The 19,310-nt window shown below is 44.8% G+C and overlaps 1 protein-coding gene across 2 annotated transcripts in view; it reads right to left on the bottom strand.

The window, feature by feature from the left end:
* Fer1l6 (fer-1 like family member 6) overlaps nucleotides 1-19,310 on the bottom strand; it is a 130,367-nt gene that overhangs the window by 90,620 nt on the left and 20,437 nt on the right. For both annotated transcript variants that reach the window (XM_046464973.2, XM_046464972.2), the window contains exons 4-11: nucleotides 17,284-17,338; nucleotides 17,050-17,181; nucleotides 13,241-13,303; nucleotides 10,008-10,086; nucleotides 8,540-8,696; nucleotides 7,779-7,965; nucleotides 6,626-6,818; nucleotides 3,474-3,826 (exon numbers count right to left, since the gene is read on the bottom strand). In XM_046464973.2, coding sequence (XP_046320929.1) covers nucleotides 3,474-3,826; nucleotides 6,626-6,818; nucleotides 7,779-7,965; nucleotides 8,540-8,696; nucleotides 10,008-10,086; nucleotides 13,241-13,303; nucleotides 17,050-17,181; nucleotides 17,284-17,338 — 1,219 coding nt within the window. The remainder of the gene's footprint in view (nucleotides 1-3,473; nucleotides 3,827-6,625; nucleotides 6,819-7,778; nucleotides 7,966-8,539; nucleotides 8,697-10,007; nucleotides 10,087-13,240; nucleotides 13,304-17,049; nucleotides 17,182-17,283; nucleotides 17,339-19,310) is intronic.

Raw genomic sequence — 19,310 nt, 5'->3', positions numbered from 1 at the left:
TGGTCAGATTCATTCCACTGTTCTTCCCCTATCCTGTCCCTCCATCCATCCTCCCCCTCAATCCCCTTACTCTATAATTTTTCCTCTATTTTTTTAAATTCTCCCCTCCCCTTTTTTTTCCTTTCTCTCTTTCTTCCTGCCCTCCATTTTGGATTAGCTTCCACATATCAGAGAAAACATTCAAGGGCCTTTATGGCTGAGTAATAATCCATTGTGTATATGTACCACATTTTCGTTACCCATTCATCTATTGAAGGTACCTAGGTTGGCTCCATAGCTTAGCTATTGTGAACTGAGCTGCTATAAACATTAATGTGGCTGCATCACTGTAGTATGCTGATTTTAAATCCTTTAAATACTGAGAAGTGGGATGGTTGCACTAATTTTTAGTCCCACCAACAATGAATGAGGGTACCTTTTCCACCACCTCCTTGCCAACATTTATTAGTATTTGTATTCTTGATCATTGCCATACTGACTGCAGTGAGATGAAATCTTGGTGTAGTTTGATTTGCATTTCCCTCATTGCTAGAGATGCTGGACAGTGTTTCATGGATCTTAGTCACAGTCTACCAACTGCAATAACCATTTCTTATCTCACCTTCCCAGGCTGAGTTCACTCTCCAGGAGGAGGAGCCTGGGAGAGGGACTGCCAGGACCACAGCCAGAAGAGACTTCTTCAAATCTCAGCTCTGCTATTTCCTAGCTTTGGGCAAGTCATGCTCACTCTGTGACTGTCACTCTCCTTATCTGTGACATAAGCATCATAATAGGGCCCACCGGGAGGAAATGGAAATGATAAGAAACTGCCTATGAAGTAGGTTATCACAGGAAGTAGGCACAAGGAGGGTAAGTCACCTGCCCAAAGAGTCAAATGGAGGCAAGGCCAGGCAGTAATCCCGCACCACTCTGCCACAACCTAAAGCCATTTGCTTTGACGACCTATATCTGTACCTCCCAATGCACTTACATTGGTTTGCATGTCTTCCTTCCCCTTCTATCCCATAAACTAGGCTCTATTTTTACTCTTACCAAGCTGAAAATGGTATTTAAACAAGAAGCTACTCAACAAGTGTCCATTCAAAATGGACACGTTTTAGGTTGACTCTGCTCCAGGGGAGTTTGGCACAGGGGAGCAGGGCAAGCTTTGATGGTGTGAGAGGGGTGGTTGGGGAGGCCAGCACTATGGGGTCTCTCGACTGCCCATATGTGCAGTGAGGGCATGACTTCAACTGGAAACATGGGAGCTCGAGGACCCTGGGCAGCTAAAAGAGATGTGGTACAAAGGGTTGTTGGGGGGCAAGCTCCAAACTGCTCAGGCTGCAGGGAGGGTAGAAGGTCAGAGCTGTGGTTTAAAAATATAACCACAAATTCTCAGTCAATCCTCCCCTGAAAAAAAATGAAGCCTAATTCTCCTCCCTTTGCAGATGGGCTGGACTAATTAATTTGTTTCTAGTAGAACACAGCAGAAACATCAGTGGGTGACTTCCATGGCTAGGTCATGAAAGAGTCTCTGCCTTACTCCCGTTTAGATCACCTGCTCTTGGGGAGCCAGATGCCATGTCATGAGGACACTCAAGCAGCCTGAGAGAGGGTCCACATAGTGAGCAACTGAGGCCTCCCACCAACAGCCAACAGGGCTAACCTCCTGCCAAGTGAGGTAGGGCCTTCAGAAGGCTTCTGTCCCTGCCAAGACCTTGGCTGAAACTTCATGAGGAATCCTGAGCCAGAACACAAGCTAAGCTATTCCCAAATTCCTCACCCACAGAAAATAAGCATTTATTGTTTTCAGCTAAGCTTTGGGTAAGCTGTTGGGCAGCAGTAGGTAACCATTAAACCTAACAAGGAACTGGCCACAAACAAAAGCCCAGGTGAAGGAGGAAGCTGGGGACAAGAGTGTGAATGATGCCTGAATTTCCTGTTCTCTGCCACCTTCTACACAATAGCCAAGATGTCCCCTGGCTTTGTAGACAAGTAAGTTCCCAAGACTCCCTTGCTCCTGGATAGAGTTTATTTCTTCAGGAACCCTCAGCAAAATATCTTAAGGATATTGACTTCCATTAAGAAAATCTTCTAGTTTCTTTCTAGATTGCAATCCTAGCTCATAAAGGAATGTCCAACTTCAGCCTTCAGTAGGAGAGAGTACCAGAAGGACAGATACAGGGGATATCAGCTCAGGTGGCCATTAAGCGACTCATAATTTCTTGGTGAGTCCAAAGTTAAGTTTTCAACATTGGCATATATTCTGAAAGCACACAGAATCCCTGATTCTAACCACAACATACTGGCAGCACACATTTCCAGAGACTGTTTCCCAATATGTGAGTACAGCAGCAGAGCTGGGGAAGTCCCTGAAATACCAAGTCACAAACAACAGGTGGAAAGCTTTGGAGAGCTGCCCCCTAGTGGCAGGAGCAAACTACAGTTCCATTGAGAACAATAACAAACGCATGGTAAGCTGACTGCGCATGTGTCAGAAACTCTGCTGACCCATTTACACGCATTCTCTCCTTAACCCCCAGCAGATGCCCACGACAGAGCAGCTGTTAGACCTCATTTTGCTGATGAGTAAACGGAGACACAGTGGTGTTAGCATCCCAGCCACGAGGAGCACCAACCCCAAGGCTGCCAGCCCTGTGTTCCCACTTGTCCCCTACAGTTTCCTCAGGTTTATAAGATCCCTGTGGTAAAAATAAGTGGCTCTGCCAAGGCCAGAGGGTCCCTCACACTTCAATCCTGTGGCTGCCTAGGAATGGACAGCTCTGGGAGCCCAGCCATCACCTCCGGTCCCGTTGACCTGAGAAACACTCACTCCAGAGGCAGAATTAGCCAAGCTGAGACGCTACCCACCTCAGCCGCTGACAAAATGTGAAACTCACTTGCTTAACTACAAATTGCTATTGCAAAGCTAAGTGGTGAGAGACATCGATGTTCACCCTGGAGCCCAAGATCTCCTGCTCATAATACAGAAGAGGGCTGGCAAAACGCTGCTGTGCTTTATGGAGAGCAGCAGCAGGAGATCCCTGGGGCTGTGCTTTCTTCCCAGCTTCAGGCAGGGAATAGGTTTCTCAAGTTCTCACACCCAGCTTGCGGCCTCCTCCCCTCCTCTCCCACCCTCCTCCTACCCAAGCTCCCAGAAGCCCACACGGATCCAGCTGAGCCAGTCCCCCTGCCACCCACTCCCACCAGCACCCCAGAGCACTTCCATGTCTCTTCCCCTGGGTTCCCATGGAATTTGTGTTTCAGGGGGACTCCGAAGGAATCTGTCCTAACAGATGGCTGTGCAGAGGCAGAGGATCCACCCCAGAACACAGGGCTGGGCCAACAATTTTGCAGGAAGAATGACACAGCTGCAGGCAAAGACCTTCAGGGAGCCTGGGACAGGTGCTGTGTTGTGTCCTGGGCTCACCTCAGGTGGGGTCTTAGCTTTGCAATAGCAATTTGTAGCAATTTGTAGCAGAGCTCAGACCTACCTCCGGGGGGACGTCGAAGGGCTCCACCTCCACCTCGGTGGAGTGAGCTCTGTCCGACGGCTGCTGGGGCTTCCCATCATCGGCTCTGTCCGCCTTGTCCTTACTGGAGCCTTTGGAAGACTTGGAGTCTTTGTCCTTGGAAGACAACTTCAGCTCCTTCAGTGCCTTGGAAAACTTGGACTCCTGTGCCCCTCCTGAGAGGATTTCCACAGCAATTTCTACCAAGATTCTGCCCCTGAATGACACCCCTTCCCCAAAGCCTTCATTCAGTTCCTGGTAGTCGTCCATCAGACTGTGGTTCCTGGGGGAGCCGTACAGGTTGATCCAGGCAGGTCCAAAGGTAGGGAGGAAGCCTAGGAGGACCCCGAGCTTTAGTCATCTGGCAGGTTTTCAAGTTTAACACGCATTCTCTTTATCAAAGCTATTCGCAGTCTTTTAAAAATATACAATACGCAGAAAAGACGAAAGAGGGTATTTGCAGGATATAGTATCACCAAAAGACATTGAACTGATTTTTCTTTTCATCTTTTTTCTGTACGTGTCCCATTTGTAACATTTGTAGTACTGTTATGAAGGCCGACGAGCCTCCCTTTGCCTCCCTTCATTCATCAAACGTTTATTGACTCCTAACCAAGCCAGCCACTGCGCCAGAGACCAACCAAAGAGCTCAGCAGAGGACAAGCAGACACAAACACTGAACAAATAAATATTTACATTATAAACACCACAAGGGAGACCTACAAACAGCAGGCTGATACTGCATGGAGAGGAGTTAGGCAGGCAGAGAGAGAAGGGAGGGAGAGAGAGCAAGAATGCATGTGTGTGCATGTGTGTGCACATGCGTGTGTGTGCACATGCGTGTGTGTGTGTGTGTGTGTGTGTTCTGGGCTGGGGAGCAGCATGTGCCAGTTGGAGAGGAGCAGGGAGCTAAAGATTGAGCTGAATGAGGAGCCAGTGGGAGGTGGTGTCTTAGAGGTCTTGATAAGGATTTTGGTCTTTATCTTAAATTCCATGGGGATACATGAAAGGAATGTAAGCAAAGATGTGGTACGGTCACATCTCTTTTAAGATCACTGTGCTGCTCTGTGGAGGGGAATGAAAACAGATGTGGGCATACTGGCCCACTGACCATTTCATCATCAAAACTGAAGACATCAGCGGCTTGGAACAGGGTAAGGTAGCTGAGATGAAGAGAAATGAGTGCTTCTAGATATGTTCTAAACATAGAGCTGAAAAGACCTGGTAATTTTAACTTGTTCCTGGCATAAGTATTTTCCCTTCTTAAAATATAGTGTTGGAGAAAATGCACAGTATCTTTGGGAACATCTCTTTGGCAACATTAATATTCCTTTTTGGCTCACAGTTCAGCCTCGTGGTCCTGAAGTTTGAATCTCAGCTCTGGCACTTTCAAACTATGTGACTTTGCACAAGTTTTGTCACTTTTTTTTTAACTTCTCTATGCCTCAGTTTCCTCATCTAGAGGAATTGTTAATAGTGCCTATCTCACCTACCAAAATTAAGAGAAATTGCTGAGGTGATATTGGCCCAGTTATATTGTTGTATTGTGTGCGAGTACAAATGTGTAACAACAAATCCCATCAATATGTACAACTATAATGCACCAATAAAAATGTGGAAAATTTTCAAAAAGTAATCATGTCTAAGAAGCGTTTCACACAGACCCTTGGGGAATGTTTAAGAATATTACTATTGTGAATAAATAAATGTATCTTAATTTGCCTACAATTCCCCCACGGTGGACAATTAGATGTTTCCATACATGTTTCTGTTAATAGTCGTTTTGTGCCTAAATGTTCTCTATCTGGCCCTGACTTCAATGGAGTAGATTCTCGCCCTCCCTTATGTAGACTTGGAGCAGGGAAATTGTATTAAAGGAAATAGAGAGATTTTATGGTCCCTGATGTCTTCTTGTTAAGCACTGATATCCATCTTCCTGAACACATCAAAGTGCTTCTGAAAAGTTGTGAATAAAACATGCTGGCATCGGAAATGGGAAAATGGTGTAGACGGGGGACTGTGCTTTTCTGTGTCAAGTGGTAAATGCTTCCATAATGTGAAGAAAGAGACAATGGAAATCCATTGAGACCTTTCTATGCTGTCGCCCATGAGGGGCATAAAATTATGTAATTCCTGTTCTCTGTTCTTAGCAAGGCTTCAATCTGATAGAGGGAAAAGGTACCATAACTATACTAACTTCATATATGATATATTTATGATGTTCTACCTGTATGCACTTATGTGTTTGGGTTTGTGCATACATGTGTGTGATCTGTGTGTGTGCATGCCTCCATAATTGTCCATTAGCATAAACTAGCAGTACAGGGAAAGGTTGCCTGGGGATTTAAAGAGGAGGGGTATGTTGAGCTATTTGGGGAATTGTCACCCTCTAGCTAGGTTTTCCAAACAAAAAGCCATACACTGAAGTCAGGTGCGGTGGCATACACCTGTAATTCCCAGTGGCTCAGGAGGCTGAGGCATAAGGATAGTGAGTTCAAAGCCAGCCTCAGCAACAGCAGGGGGCTAAGCACCTGAGTGAAACCCTGTTCTAAATAAAATATAAAAAAGGATGGGGATGTGTCTCAGTGGTTGAGTGTACCTGAGTTCAATCCCCAGGACCCCCCCCCCAAAAAAAAAGGTATAATACTGAGTAGAAGCTCTTTCCCTGACCCCTTCCTGCTGACTTGGGGGTTAGCTGGGACTCTCTATTCCCTTCCTGGATTATTCTGCCGGCCACAGCTCCCCACCAACCTCATAATTTCATGCTCCCATCAGTGGTTGGGGACGTAATTGTGGTGGGGGGATCTGAAATGTAAAATCCATTTTGCTTGTGAGTCGTTCCAAATTTTTTAAAAATCTAGTGAGTCAGATTAGGTGGATAAACCTGAGTTTACCAACCTCAGATCTAATCAATTAGATTCTATCAAGGACACAGAGTGGTGCTCATGGAAGACCTGGGACCAGGACCAACCTGCCCCCCTGAGCCCAGCTCCAACCTCCACCCTGAACCAAGCCAAGCTGCAGACCAACAGAAGCCTGGCCAGGCCTAACACCTGCCGCCTGGACCCTAAAGACGAGGGCCCGAATGCCGTCATTTTGAGACCTGTTTCCAAGGCAGACAAGGGAGGCTTCACCTTTATCTCCATCCTGCTCATTGGAGATCTTCTTCAGGTCGATGAAGTGGGTTGCCAGCGCCACGTCATTCATGCTGCCTTCGTCCCACACCTGGATCTTCACCCTCCGACACAAGGGAGGGAACATTTCCTTGAAGACCACCTGTTCGTGCCACACGGGGTTGGCACAGTTCTTTTGCACTGTGGTTCGCCCCTAAAAACAGACAGAAGGATGTGAGCTGTGAAAGCAAGTGACTCTCTGCGGAAAGCTCCTCATGCCAGCTGGAGATGGGAAGCAAGCAGCCCAAAATACTGAAGCTGCTTCCCCCTGGCACTCAGGAAAATCAACTGCACCCAACACACTGTTGGAGGACCCCCTCGGTGCTGGCTGCTGTGCGAGGCACCAGGGACAAAAGCGAGTCAGTGCTCTTGGGAAGTGCTAATGGGCACATCAGAGCTGGGCTGGAACTACCACCTGTGCATCTCCAGGAAGGCCCTGGTCAGACCTCACCCCCAATAAGTGGGGTGAAAGCACTACTGGTGGCAAAGCACTACTCTTGTCTGGACCTTGTTTTTGTTGTTGTGTTGTTGTTATAAAGTGGAGATGATTTCCTATATGACCTCCAAGAACTTGAGGCAAAAATACTACCACGTTCACCCCTTCCAAAGGAGGCATCAGGGTGACTTTATGTTTTGGTAGCAGTGACATTTGTGTCAGCCTGAAGCTTCAAAGTCCAGTCAACCAGGATGGAGCTCTACCATGTACCCAGGTCCTGGTCCTTTCTGTGGCCTTGAGCAGGGAACAGGTTTCCAGGCTTATGCAGGACGAGGACCCTGGGATCCTTTGTGAAACAGATCAGAAAATGGTGGTGATTCTACAGGGGTTGGGGACTAGGTGGTGGCTCGGAGACATAACCAGTGGTGAGGAAGGATGCCTGTCATCCTGGGTCCTAAATCATAATCCACCCTGAGTCCTTCCCTTATTCTAATGAGGAGTAAGTGGGCAACACCCCCAAATCCCACCCACCACCTGACCCAGTGCCTTCTGTTGCAATTCTTGTCTTTCAAGGCACTGCCCAATTTTTATTTTAAAATTTTGTTTGATTAAAATGCCCGGGATACAGAGCAGGATCCTAGCCCAGGCCTGCTAGAACTGGTGACAATGGTTCCTTACCGTCTGCCCAGCAAAGGTGACCTCCACAAAGGGATCCACGAGGTCCTTACTGTCACCCACAAATGCTTTGGTGACGTTTGCCATGATGCTGGAATTCATTTTGGGCAGTCCTTCTGCCTTGTAGAGTCTTACATAGAATCTGGCCCAGGGTCTCTCTGATGGAAACCCCTGGGGTATCAAAAGGTTCCTTAGAAGGGGAAATAAATAAATATATAAATAAATAGGAAGCCCTCTCATTTGAAAGAATAGAAAAGACAGAAGCAATTTGGAAGCAGAAAAAGACTTTGGGTATATAAGAAGACTTCGGATTTGCCCCTAAAATGAGTTTTCTTTCTAGTGTAAATCACAGTGAAGGGTCAGAATAGAGCCCATGCAAACTCCTCTAGGTTCTGGAATCACAGAGCAGACACTGTCTCCCACTCTGCACCTTAAAAGGGAGCATTTAAGTCTCCCCAGGTCACAAATCAGGAGTCAAAATTATCATTCCTTCAAAGAAAACTCATCTACATTTGGATAAATCAGGTAAGCTCAGCATATCCATAACAGGTATCAGAGGAAGACACACCATTCTTGTCCTCACAGCTGACCTCCCGAGGGAAAGCCATGACTTTGAGGAGACACATCATAGTGCTTCTGATGGAGCAAAGTCCGTGTTACTTAACAGTTCTCATGCAGCAATAAAGGGGTGGAAAGGGGTGGAGGAAGGAAAAAGGTATAAAATTGGGGCACATCATTTCTCTTCAATGGTGGATCTGACTCACTTTTCTATTTGCTCCTCAGCATCAGAGGTTTTGGGGTTGGTCTTTAAGATGTCGCCTTTCCCGGTCACGCTGATGTCGCACTTCAGGTAGCCCTTGGTACCAGTCCTGATGTCACTGGGGTCTGTGAGCAGCGCCCACTTGTCACTGAACTGATGACCTATAAAAACATCTTGACAGCTCAGCTTCCCTGCAATGGGCCCCACGGCTCTACCCCGTCCCCTCCCACACCCTCCCCAACCCACCATGGTGACTCCTGCAGCAGCCCAGCTCAGTCATGCCTTCCTCCTTCCTCTCCCTCCCTCTCCTTTTGCTTCCCACCTGTTTCTCTGCCTTTCTTTCCAATCACCACAGTATTTGGGAAACTCTCAACCTAGGAATGACCTGGGCAGGATTCCAGCTTTGACCAGCGAGGGGGGACATTAATGGAGGGTAGGAGTCAATCACTTGCCCACAGGCCATCAATGTGGCTCATAGATCTTTCTGTTGGCCTATGCTGTGAGTCAGAACATCAAGATCACTTACAAAAGCTAGACGTCTGGCTTATCTTTAAAAATAAATATTGGGGCTGGGGATATAGCTTGGTTGGTAGAGTGCTTGCCTCGCATGCACAAAGCCCTGGGTTTTATCTCCAGCACCACACACAAAAAAAATTACTGGCAACACTAGATTCATATTTCCATATGATGGCCAATGCTAAAGGAGTCCAGTAGCTGCTGCTGTTCTACGATGGTTCAGGAGCCTCCCATTCCCTGAAGACTCTGTCACTCCCTAAGATGTGGTACCCATCTGCTCTCAGCCATGGTCACTCTGTGGTCCCCTGAGATCCTAAGACTTGAAATCACCTGAGAAGAGAAAGGGCCTTTCATGAGAAGTTCTATGTTAGTTGCTGGCTCCATTATTTATTAGCTCTTGACCTTGGACAAATTATCTAACTTGTCTGCATTTCACTTTCTTATAACAGGGATAATAATTATTATTATGGTGCAGCCTGATGTGAAATGCCAGTCTCATTATGTTCTAGGCTCTCTATAAGCACATATGTATTTGTTAACTTCATACTCCAAAAACCGATGAAGGAGGCATCAATTTATCCTAATTTCTACAGATGAGGAAACCGAGGCACAGAGAAGTTAAATCCTTCATTCAGAGTTGCACATCTTGGAAATAGCAGAGTGAAATTTGGATTCAGGCCAGATTCTTAGCTTCTACTGTCTATTAGCACTCCTAGTTATGTGTCACAGTGCTAAATTAGTCAGAATTTGTGTGAAAAATAAATCAAAACTATTTAGAGTGGACATGGAAGATAATCTTATCATTTGATGGCAAGATCCATGTCTCATGTAACTTTGCATAATTGGTGCTAATTTTTATTGAATGAATGGTCAACTGGAAGAGTGAATGAATAAGAAGTCCTTGGGTGCTATAAACCAGAGTCAGAAACAGAGATGGGGAGGTGATGCGTTCTTACCAGGTTGGTTGTACACAGTCCCCAGATCTACTTTGAAAGAGCCAATCAGTATGCTTCCAATCAGCTTGTGGTGAAGGACCTGGGGAGAGATGGATCGGTGAGTCCATCACATTTATCTTTGAGAATGACTCTTGAAATGGGCTCTTTATACCTCAAAGACGCTTCTAGGCTTTGACCCTTCCCAGGCTTTGACCTTCATCTGGATCACAACAGCATTTAGTCATCAAACCACAGAGTCACAAAGGGCCTTCAGAAATATCTCACCTGTACTTCTACCTCCAGCAGGTGGTCCCCCTATTCTCTATTGATGGACACCTGAAACTTGCAAGGCCTGAAAGTTTTCTTTAACCAAAATGAACCCTAGTGCAGCCTGCTTGTCAATGCCTACCTCTGTCTGCTGAAACTCTACCCAGAACAACTGTCACCTCCTCCAAGCAGCCCTCCCTCAGCCTCAGCCCTACCCCTGGCTGAAACTCTTCCCCCCAAACTGCCAAACTGCTTTGCTCACAACCTTCCCAGGGAACTCATCAAGCACTGCCTTAAGCCATTTGCAATAGAAGGAAGGTGATCATCCTCAAGCTGATCAGAAGCCCGCAGAGTGCCCCATAACATCTCGAAATGAAGAAGAACTTGAGGAAGGTGGCAGAGTGGGTTCCCATCCCCAAATGCCCATTCACTGTTCAAAAAGCTGCTGAAGAATCAGGATTAGTTTAATCCTGAAGCAAAAAAATAAAAAACAAAACAAAAGAGGGCAGTGAGGGGCTGAGCAGAGAAAGGGCAAAAGAACTCCGGTGACTCAGACCTGGGAAATGCTGTCATCCAGAAAAGGGGACCAGATCCCCTGAGTGGTGCTCAAGTAACAGGATGAGAGACTTCAGCTCCCTAGAGGAAAAAATTTCATGAAAGTCGGAACTTCTCAGCAATGTAGTAGAATTTCTTGGAGACAGTGACCTCACCATCACTGGTAATAATCATCATGTCCCAAGAAACCTGTGTCAGGCAGGAGGTGGAGGGGGATCCCAGCAGCACTTGGAACTTAGGCTCGATGGCCCTGAGCTTCCTCCTAACTATAAATGGACCTATGAGCTGCTTGATTCAAGGTCAGTTTCCTACAGTCTCCCATCCACCCCACAGTCTTGCTCATGATAGATGTTCAATAAACATTTAGTGAATGAATAATCGAATGATGGATGAATGGGAGACTTTTGTGGCTTCTGAATAGCCCCTTTTGGCAGAAGCAGTGAGAAACAATAAATTCAGCTGACCTCACGAAATGACAGTCCTTCCCTCTTCTCTTTCCACTCTCTCTCACTTGCCCAAATCTCCCAACCGTGTTAGAGAACTGGGGGGAAGTAAGGACAGCCTGGCTTGAGTAGAGGAGCTATTTAAGGCCACACAGAAAGCTCATTCTACAACCCACCACACTTGCAGGAGCGGCCGTGGCTTCCCGAAGGTCTGAGGAAGACCAGACACCTGTCTCAGGTTCTCCTTGCAGGAGAGGGGCGGCAAGCAGGATGAGCCCCAAGCAAATCTTCCAATAACACAGGAGACTTCAAGTCATCCACTAAGGGTTCAACTGCTGGGCAATACTGGTGTGGCAGAGCATGCAGTGCCAGGACCCTGAAGACATCTAACACACAGAGTGCAGGGGCCCTGCGTACCTTGGGCCACTGTCACTGAAAGATGGTCTTGGGGTGTGTAGCAGCTTGGCTGTGCCAATAGCACCTGCTCACAGCCCTCTCCTGACTCTTCTCCCACATTGAATTTTTCCTGAGCACATTGACTTTCAGTTCATGAACTTGCAGAAAAAATCATATTCAATGTTTCCTTCTCAAGAGGAGTTCTTGAAAATATCCCCCCACCCCTGTCTTTTGGAGTCGTTTAGGGATGCCCAAAACATTCTCATCTTCCAAGTTAGGGGAACAGAGATGTGAACTTTGACCCTCTGTCTGAAAAATCTTTGTGTCCCACAAACAGTCACTACCCTTGTCTATGATCTGATGTTAAAGCCCGGTGATGTCCTGTTCATCTGAGACTAAGGAGTCCCTTAGGAGCAACTGTAAAGCCACTCCACAAACAGGAGCGATGGAGCAAAGTCCTGGGCAGCATCCCAGGTCCCAAAATACCTTCTGCGCCACTTGTCATCTGCCTGAAATTCAAACACTAAGAATGTTGGCTCTCGGTGACTTCATTCCTCAAGAGTCACATTCTTCAAATGCCCCCAAGAAGGACAATACCACAGCACCACCAGGACCCAGGCCTTAATGCAGGACTTCATTGACATTCAGCTTTGGTTGAAGGGAACGGGTCATGGATGTGTTTATTAAATTAAGTGGGTGATGGGCGAAGGGTGGATGAAGGCAGACGAGGAGAGAGGACAGGCCAGGAAAGTTCTAAGACAGGTTTTGTCATCCCCACAGTCTGATTTGACTTGGAATGACTGTTGAGGATGTCAACCCCTATTCTCCACACCTCCACTGACATACAAAGTGGGTGTTCTGTTCTTTCAGAATCCAGCCCCTACCCACTACCCTCAACACGGGCACTTTCCCTTCCCATTCCTGTCTTCCATATGGAGAGCAAACCTGGACAAGGCCCCTGCCTGGACCAGGAAGCCCTGTGTCTACTCTTCAGGTCTCTGGGAGCAGTGATTCCCCTGGTGGGGCTGAGGAAGGGTCTCCCAGGGGCAGGACTTGGAGACAATCTTTGAGAATCTCAATGGCTACCACAAGCTCCAAATCACATTCTCTGATCCAGTATCACCATAGATGAGACTGACATATATGATGCCTTCCTGATTCTTGTTCCTATTTCTCCATTTATCACCAACTAGAAAGGGAAAGTGCTGTGACTATGATCATTAGTGCAGATATCATCCTGAGAGAGAACACCAACCTAGGCTTGGTAAAAAACAAACAAACAAACAAAAACAAACCTAAAAATGGCACTCCATTAAGATGTCATTTGAAGCATGTGTTTATGCCCACATTTGATTAGTAATAGATTTACCAGAGCTTACAACTTGCTTCCAAGAAGCATGGCTCCTTTTAAGAATCTCCCAAATTCCTCTATACTTGTGATTTCAGGTTCTAGTCTGTTGGTTTACAATTCACCAACCTACACTCACCCTCCTGAATCTACCCATCCCTGTGCATGCTTAGCTGTCAGAGTCCCCAGTGCCTAGAATCTCCCCCACCTTCCACCACCACCATCACCACCAAGGGTATACTCACTGAGATTTTGATGATCTTGTCAAAAAGATGCACTTGGGGCCCAATGAAGTCGAAGACAAAGTACTGAAAAACACGAAGTGCATTGTGGCAGTGACTCTAGTCTCACATGTAAGAACCCTGTTCTGGAGTGATTTTAGATCTGCCTCACTCTAACTGCTGCATGGTCCCCAGTGGCAGGAATATATCACCAGCTGATTGGCTATCCCCTACTGAAGGTCATTTAGGCTATCAAAAGTTTTTAATACAAAAAGAGAAGAATGTCACCAACCACATGCTTGCATGGGATATGTGTACGTATTCTTCTAAAATAGAAGAAGTAGAAGAGTAGGGTCGTGGATTATGTGCATGTAAATTTTTAATAGATAATATTAAAATTTTCTTCTAAAAGACCTACCCCACAAGGAGCTATGAAAATAGCCATTTCCCCATAATACTTTTGCCAGTCCTTGATACTGTTAGTGTTTCTTTTCTTTTTGCTTATAGTGAGAGTTCAAATGGTACCTGAGTGGTGTTTTTTTTTTAAAATTTGGAATAACTTTGATTAAATCTTATTTTTTTCAGGATTTTCATATGAAATTACCAAGCTTGACCAAGAAGAGAGAGAATTTTTTAAATTATGAACATGGGAGATTTTTTATATTAATAAAGCAATTAAATTTCATAGTCTAGAAATTATCTGGACTGGTCCCCATATTATACATATAAAACTGAAGAGTAAAGAACATAAAAGATGTGGCTTAGATTCATATCACTAGTTTTTTCTGGACCAAACATTATTTCTTCTGAAGTAATCACACAAGAAAATAGACAAGAACCAGCCAATTGGAGCCATGTTCCTCCCAAACAGAGGTTTATGGTTCTAGGAGATGAGACACTGAGTGGTGTCAGGGTCTGCTTGGTTGTTCCTGGGGACTGGTGGGGATCAATGAGGCAGAACTGGGAGGCCACTGACCCCTGAATTCTTTCTTTTGAGCTGCAGGATCCAGAAATGACACATGAGGGATGGTCATAGAAAGTAGAAAAGGAGAAACTGACCACTAGCAGCTTTCCTTCAAAGGGCAAAATAGGAAAACCAAAATACAGTGCCATGCACTATAACCAGAGTTCTTCAAAATGGTGGTCCTTAGGTAGCAATGAAAGGTGTCATGACATTCAGTGTCTTCTGCTTAATATGAAAATATATGTGACATTTCAGGAAATTTTTACATACAGAATATGTTCAACTTTTAAAGAGTTTTTGTGTTCAAAATTGACATGAAAAATTCACTTATGAACTTCCTCAGTCTCTGATAAGGCTGAACATATGAGATGCAGTGGGTTCCTCTGGGATGATAAATCAATTCCAATGTTTGCTGCCTTCTGCTCAGTTTCATGTGTTCCAAACAACAGCCCCAGGCAGGTTCCCTAGACCCCTAGACCACACACATTTTTCTAGCTGGAAAATACTCCCCAGCCCCTACTAACTAGTTCCTTCAACATCTGATGACCTTTGGGCTTGAAAATTCGAGTCAAAAGCTATGACAAACGTCCTGCGTTCACCCTCCATGTTTTTGCTTGATTTCCTACTGATTACACTTGGGTCCAATTTAATGTCATTTAGATCCAGGAATTTTATGCAGAATTATAATAATTAACAAATCTATAAGGCTTTGAAGTTTCAAAGCATTTTCGTGCACATGATCTCATATCATATCCTTGCCAAAAGATGTCTTGGGGGCCAGACATGGAACAGGAAGGGGATAAAGACTGACATTTTAAAGGTTAGAGGAATACAAAGAGGAAAGGAACTAACAGCTCAAATGGGATTTGGGTATTTTTTGTTAATGTCATTATCCATGCTCTTCTTGTCTTCCTTTTTAATTAAAACTCCCATTAGAATAATAATTAAGAGTTTGCTGCATTTTTTGATAATTCCTGGTGTCAAAACACCTACTGGAAAAGAATCTCTCCTGTGCAGTTAGAGAATAAACTGTTACCTCTTGGAAGGGAATTTAGTGATATCAAAATTTTAAACACACATACCCCATGCCCCAATTATACCATATAAATATTATTATAAGTAGTGGCAAAATGCTGAAAAAGTTAATATCCATGAATGAGATACTGACTGGTTTAGTAAGTTATGGTACATCAAGGCATGAGGGAGAAGTAAGATTGAACTGCATGTTCAGTGATGGACTAATCTCCAAGGTATGGGGTTTCATGAAAAGACCAAGACCTAGGTGCAGTATGGAATGCTACCATATTTACTTGTATTCCTGAACATGCTTGGGCTATCTCTGAATGACAGCCAAATGCCTGGTGAGAATGGATGATTTCAGGGAAAAGGTCTAGGAGATTGGGGACCAAAGATCAGAAGGAAACAACATTTTTTACTGTACATGATATTGTCTGTCACACAATACTTTCATTTTGTAAAGAGAATTTAGTATGTTTAATATTTAGAAGCTTCTCTCTTTGAAGTTTTCCTTCACAATCACTACATAGCTTAAAAAATATTACTGTTTTGCTTTCCAATATGGTATGGCTATTTCAAAATCAGTAATTAAATTTGTGATTTCTCTGCCATGGAAAAGAATGTGTATCTTCTCCCTGACCAACCTTCTATGTTTATTAAGTGAAATCCAGAGTTTATCATGGATGAAAAGGAGCTTGCTGGGAGCCATTAGCCAAGTAGTGACAGGAGTAAACATCAAGGATGAATAAACAACATGAATCAGCAAAAGGACTTGTTTTGGACTTGTTTTGGACTTTGCAGTGACTAAGTGACTTTTTAGTTGTAAACATGTTTTGGTTATAGGATGACTAGATAGTATGCCCATGTTAGATAAGTTGATGATGTAACTAGGTAGTGTGCTTATGTTAGATAAGTTAGACATAAACAAGTTTGTTGTAAACATATAGAGTATATAAGCGCGAGGGAAACTCCATGTATTTGCTCACAATCAACTCTCATCGCCTGAGAGTAAGATCGTGCAGTGTGAGCCAGTCACCTCGTGTATTGCTTTGTGTGGTGTGCGAATAAACCAACATTTCAAAAGGCAATCGAGTTCGTGCTTGGTGTTCGCGTACGTCGCGGTCCGGGGTCCAGTGCAGATATCCGGAAGGGAACTCCTGGTAACCAGACAAGGCTGAGAAGCTGCTCGTGACAAGTAGGTATGACAATTTCCTTGCCAGTGTACCCCATGTTGCTTAGTGGAAGGACTCGTGGAAATAGGACATTTTGCAGTGACATTGCACTAAGGTGACCTTGCTCAAGGACCAGGGCGGATCCGGGTTTAGGGCGTTCCCGGTTTAGGACAATCCGGGTTTAGGGTGGTTCCAGGTTTAAGGTTATTCCTGCTGGGAGTAGGGCGTATCCTGCTGCCTGAGTTCCCCTTGAGTTCTCACGGGATTCAGACAGTATTTTTGGGGAGACAGAAGCCCAGTGGGGGTGGATTTGGGCAGAGAACATGGATTTCCCCAGAACGTGATTGTAGACGGCTGGTGTGAGTTCGGGAATAAAGAGTTGCTTTTTGAATCTACAAGCTGTGTGGTGGCTCGTGATTTTGTGCCCAGCCAGACTGCGGCAGGAGCTTATAAGAAATCTAATGGGCCTATTAAAAACATAGTGATGGCTTTAACCTCAGGGAGAATTCCTTGCCTCTCCTTTCCACTAACTTTTTGTTAAAAACCCTTGAGACGGTGTTTGTAAGGTGACTCAGAGCTTGCCATGAATTTGGACAAGGGGCGGTTTGAATGAGGAATTCTGCTGGATGGTGGTGGAGGCAACATTGGGGCTGGCAATGCTGGTGATCGCCACGACTCACTTCATTGTAAAACGGGCTGTTGGTTCCTTCCTTCACCGTGCTCTGCTTCTTCTCATCCCCAATCTCAATGGTCACAACAGGGTCAATGTTCTCACCCACCAGCTGGCGGGCCTCAGTGATGTTTATGGCAATCTACAATACAAAGCAGAGTGTCCGCCATGCTGGATACTGCCTATTGTTCACATGGGAGAACTGGGGTGGGAGAAGGCTGGGCAGGAAGAGGCAATCACTTACTTGATAATTTTGGGATTTGATGTCTCCATCATGGATCTTAGTCAGCAGTTTTGACCTGTAAATAGAAAATTCAATATACTTGTTTTATCAAGTAAGTACATACTTTGGAGCCATAAGCCATGATAATATTTTCCAAAGTATTTCTAAGGGTTTCATTTATATTGTATCACATATTCTCTCTACATCCCTGGGGAGATAAGTATAGTGGACAAGTGGCTTAACTTCTGTGACTCAGTTTCCCCATCCTAAAATGGAGTTATTAATAGTACTTACCACTCAAAGTGGAAGCTAGAATTCAATGCAAGCAAAACTTAAACCCAGTGCCTGGCAAGAATAAGTGTTAGTGGCACTTTTTATAAGATTACCCATATTATTTATACGATTTTGTTGGTTAATTTATAAAACTAGAAACTGAGAGTCTCAGAAAGTCAGTGGCAGAGCTGCGTCAAAATAAGGATCTGCCAATCTCCTGCCTGATCCTAGATACAGGACCACTTTGCCATTTCTAGTAGATATAATAATTCTGTGTTGTGATTACTTTTGAAAGGATTGGTAAAGGAGAAAATTGGAAAGGATGACCAAGATGCCATCTCCCTGAGATTTCACATCCCAGGCCTTTCATTTATCTGGGCCATCATAGGTCATTGAACAGATGTGTACTAGAGATTGGAAAGAGATGAAAGATCTTTGTTGTCCCAGAAGCAGCATCGGGTGGGAAGTGAACTGAGCTTGAGTTCCTATTGAATCGCATTCTCTTGGCTCCTGACAATACCATCTTTCGTGTGACTTCATTCCGTTTTCACGGAGTATAATTGGGTCTAGTGGAGAATAGAGTAAGCTAGTGAAAATCTCAAGGCTTTGGAATCAGATTGATGGGGATTAGAATATTTGTTCTTCCTAGTTTGGGACTTTACCTTTAAATTCCTTATCTGAAAGTGGAAATAATGATTCCTACCACCTAAGTTCACTCTGAGGGCTAAGGGAGATAATGCCTATAAGCAGAGGTAGATATCATTTATTACATTTATCAGTAAAATGGCAAGTTCATACTGATTTTTCATTATGTGAAAGCCCAGTGCTAGGCTCAGTTAAGAGAAAAACAGACAAGCTGCCATCTTGGCCCTAGAGCTGACGATCTAGCAGGGGGAAAGAGGAACAAGGCGCACAAGAAAAGAACTATTATATATAAGTGTAAAATAGACCAAAGGAGGGACATGCACTAGAAGAGATGTAGAGACAAAATTCCTGAAAGCAATTCACTGAAGAGATTGGATTTGAATTGAGCATTGGTGGCGGATAGAATTTCAATTGCTGGAGAATGCTCTGACCAAGGAGAAAGAAGAGACAACTACTCCTCGTTTTCCTTTCTCTTGCTTCTCTCCATTCAGAGCTATTATTTGGTAAAACGGATGACAAGAGATGCTTCGAAAGATATGAAATAGTTGAAGTCCCTAATCAGAGGCCAGGGGAAAGGGGGATAGGGTACAGAGTAGGGGGAAGGAGAAGTGACGTGAGGTTGTACACACAAGTTTAAGTCTTATTTTAATTGTCACCTCTGAGCCATCAGATTCTCATTTCTACCTGCACCTTTGCCCCTCCCCCACATACACTGCCATCCTGTCACAGTTCAGAAACAATAGCTCAGGGTCTGCCATGAAGGGTAGCACTAATCAGCTTTAGTAACAGTAACAACTGAGTGGAGAAAGAAGAAAAGGGCATGATGAATTTTTGTGAGTAAGAAATTAAATTAACATGAACAAATATGGCAGACGGAAAGCACTGCTAAGCCCATCATTGGCTTCTCTGTGCCCGAGCTTATAGCTGAGTACCTTGTAGTCTCCTTCCACTCTAACACAGGCTGACCTTGTAACTTGCATTGGCCAACAGAGTGCAGCAGAAATGACTTTTGCCAGTTCCAAGCCTAGGCCTCAAAAGACCTTGGGTACTCTGTTGGAATCCTGCAGTGTCGCCATTGGAACAAGCTCAGACTAACTTTCTGGAAGGTCTGATGCCAGAGTTTGGGAGCC

This window comes from Marmota monax, unplaced genomic scaffold (assembly GCF_021218885.2).
Source record: "Marmota monax isolate L192 unplaced genomic scaffold, Marmota_monax_Labrador192_F-V1.1 WCK01_AAM20220418_F8-fsc00003, whole genome shotgun sequence".
NCBI classification, from domain to species: Eukaryota; Metazoa; Chordata; class Mammalia; order Rodentia; family Sciuridae; genus Marmota; species Marmota monax.
This window is presented reverse-complemented; position numbering and strand designations above follow the sequence as displayed.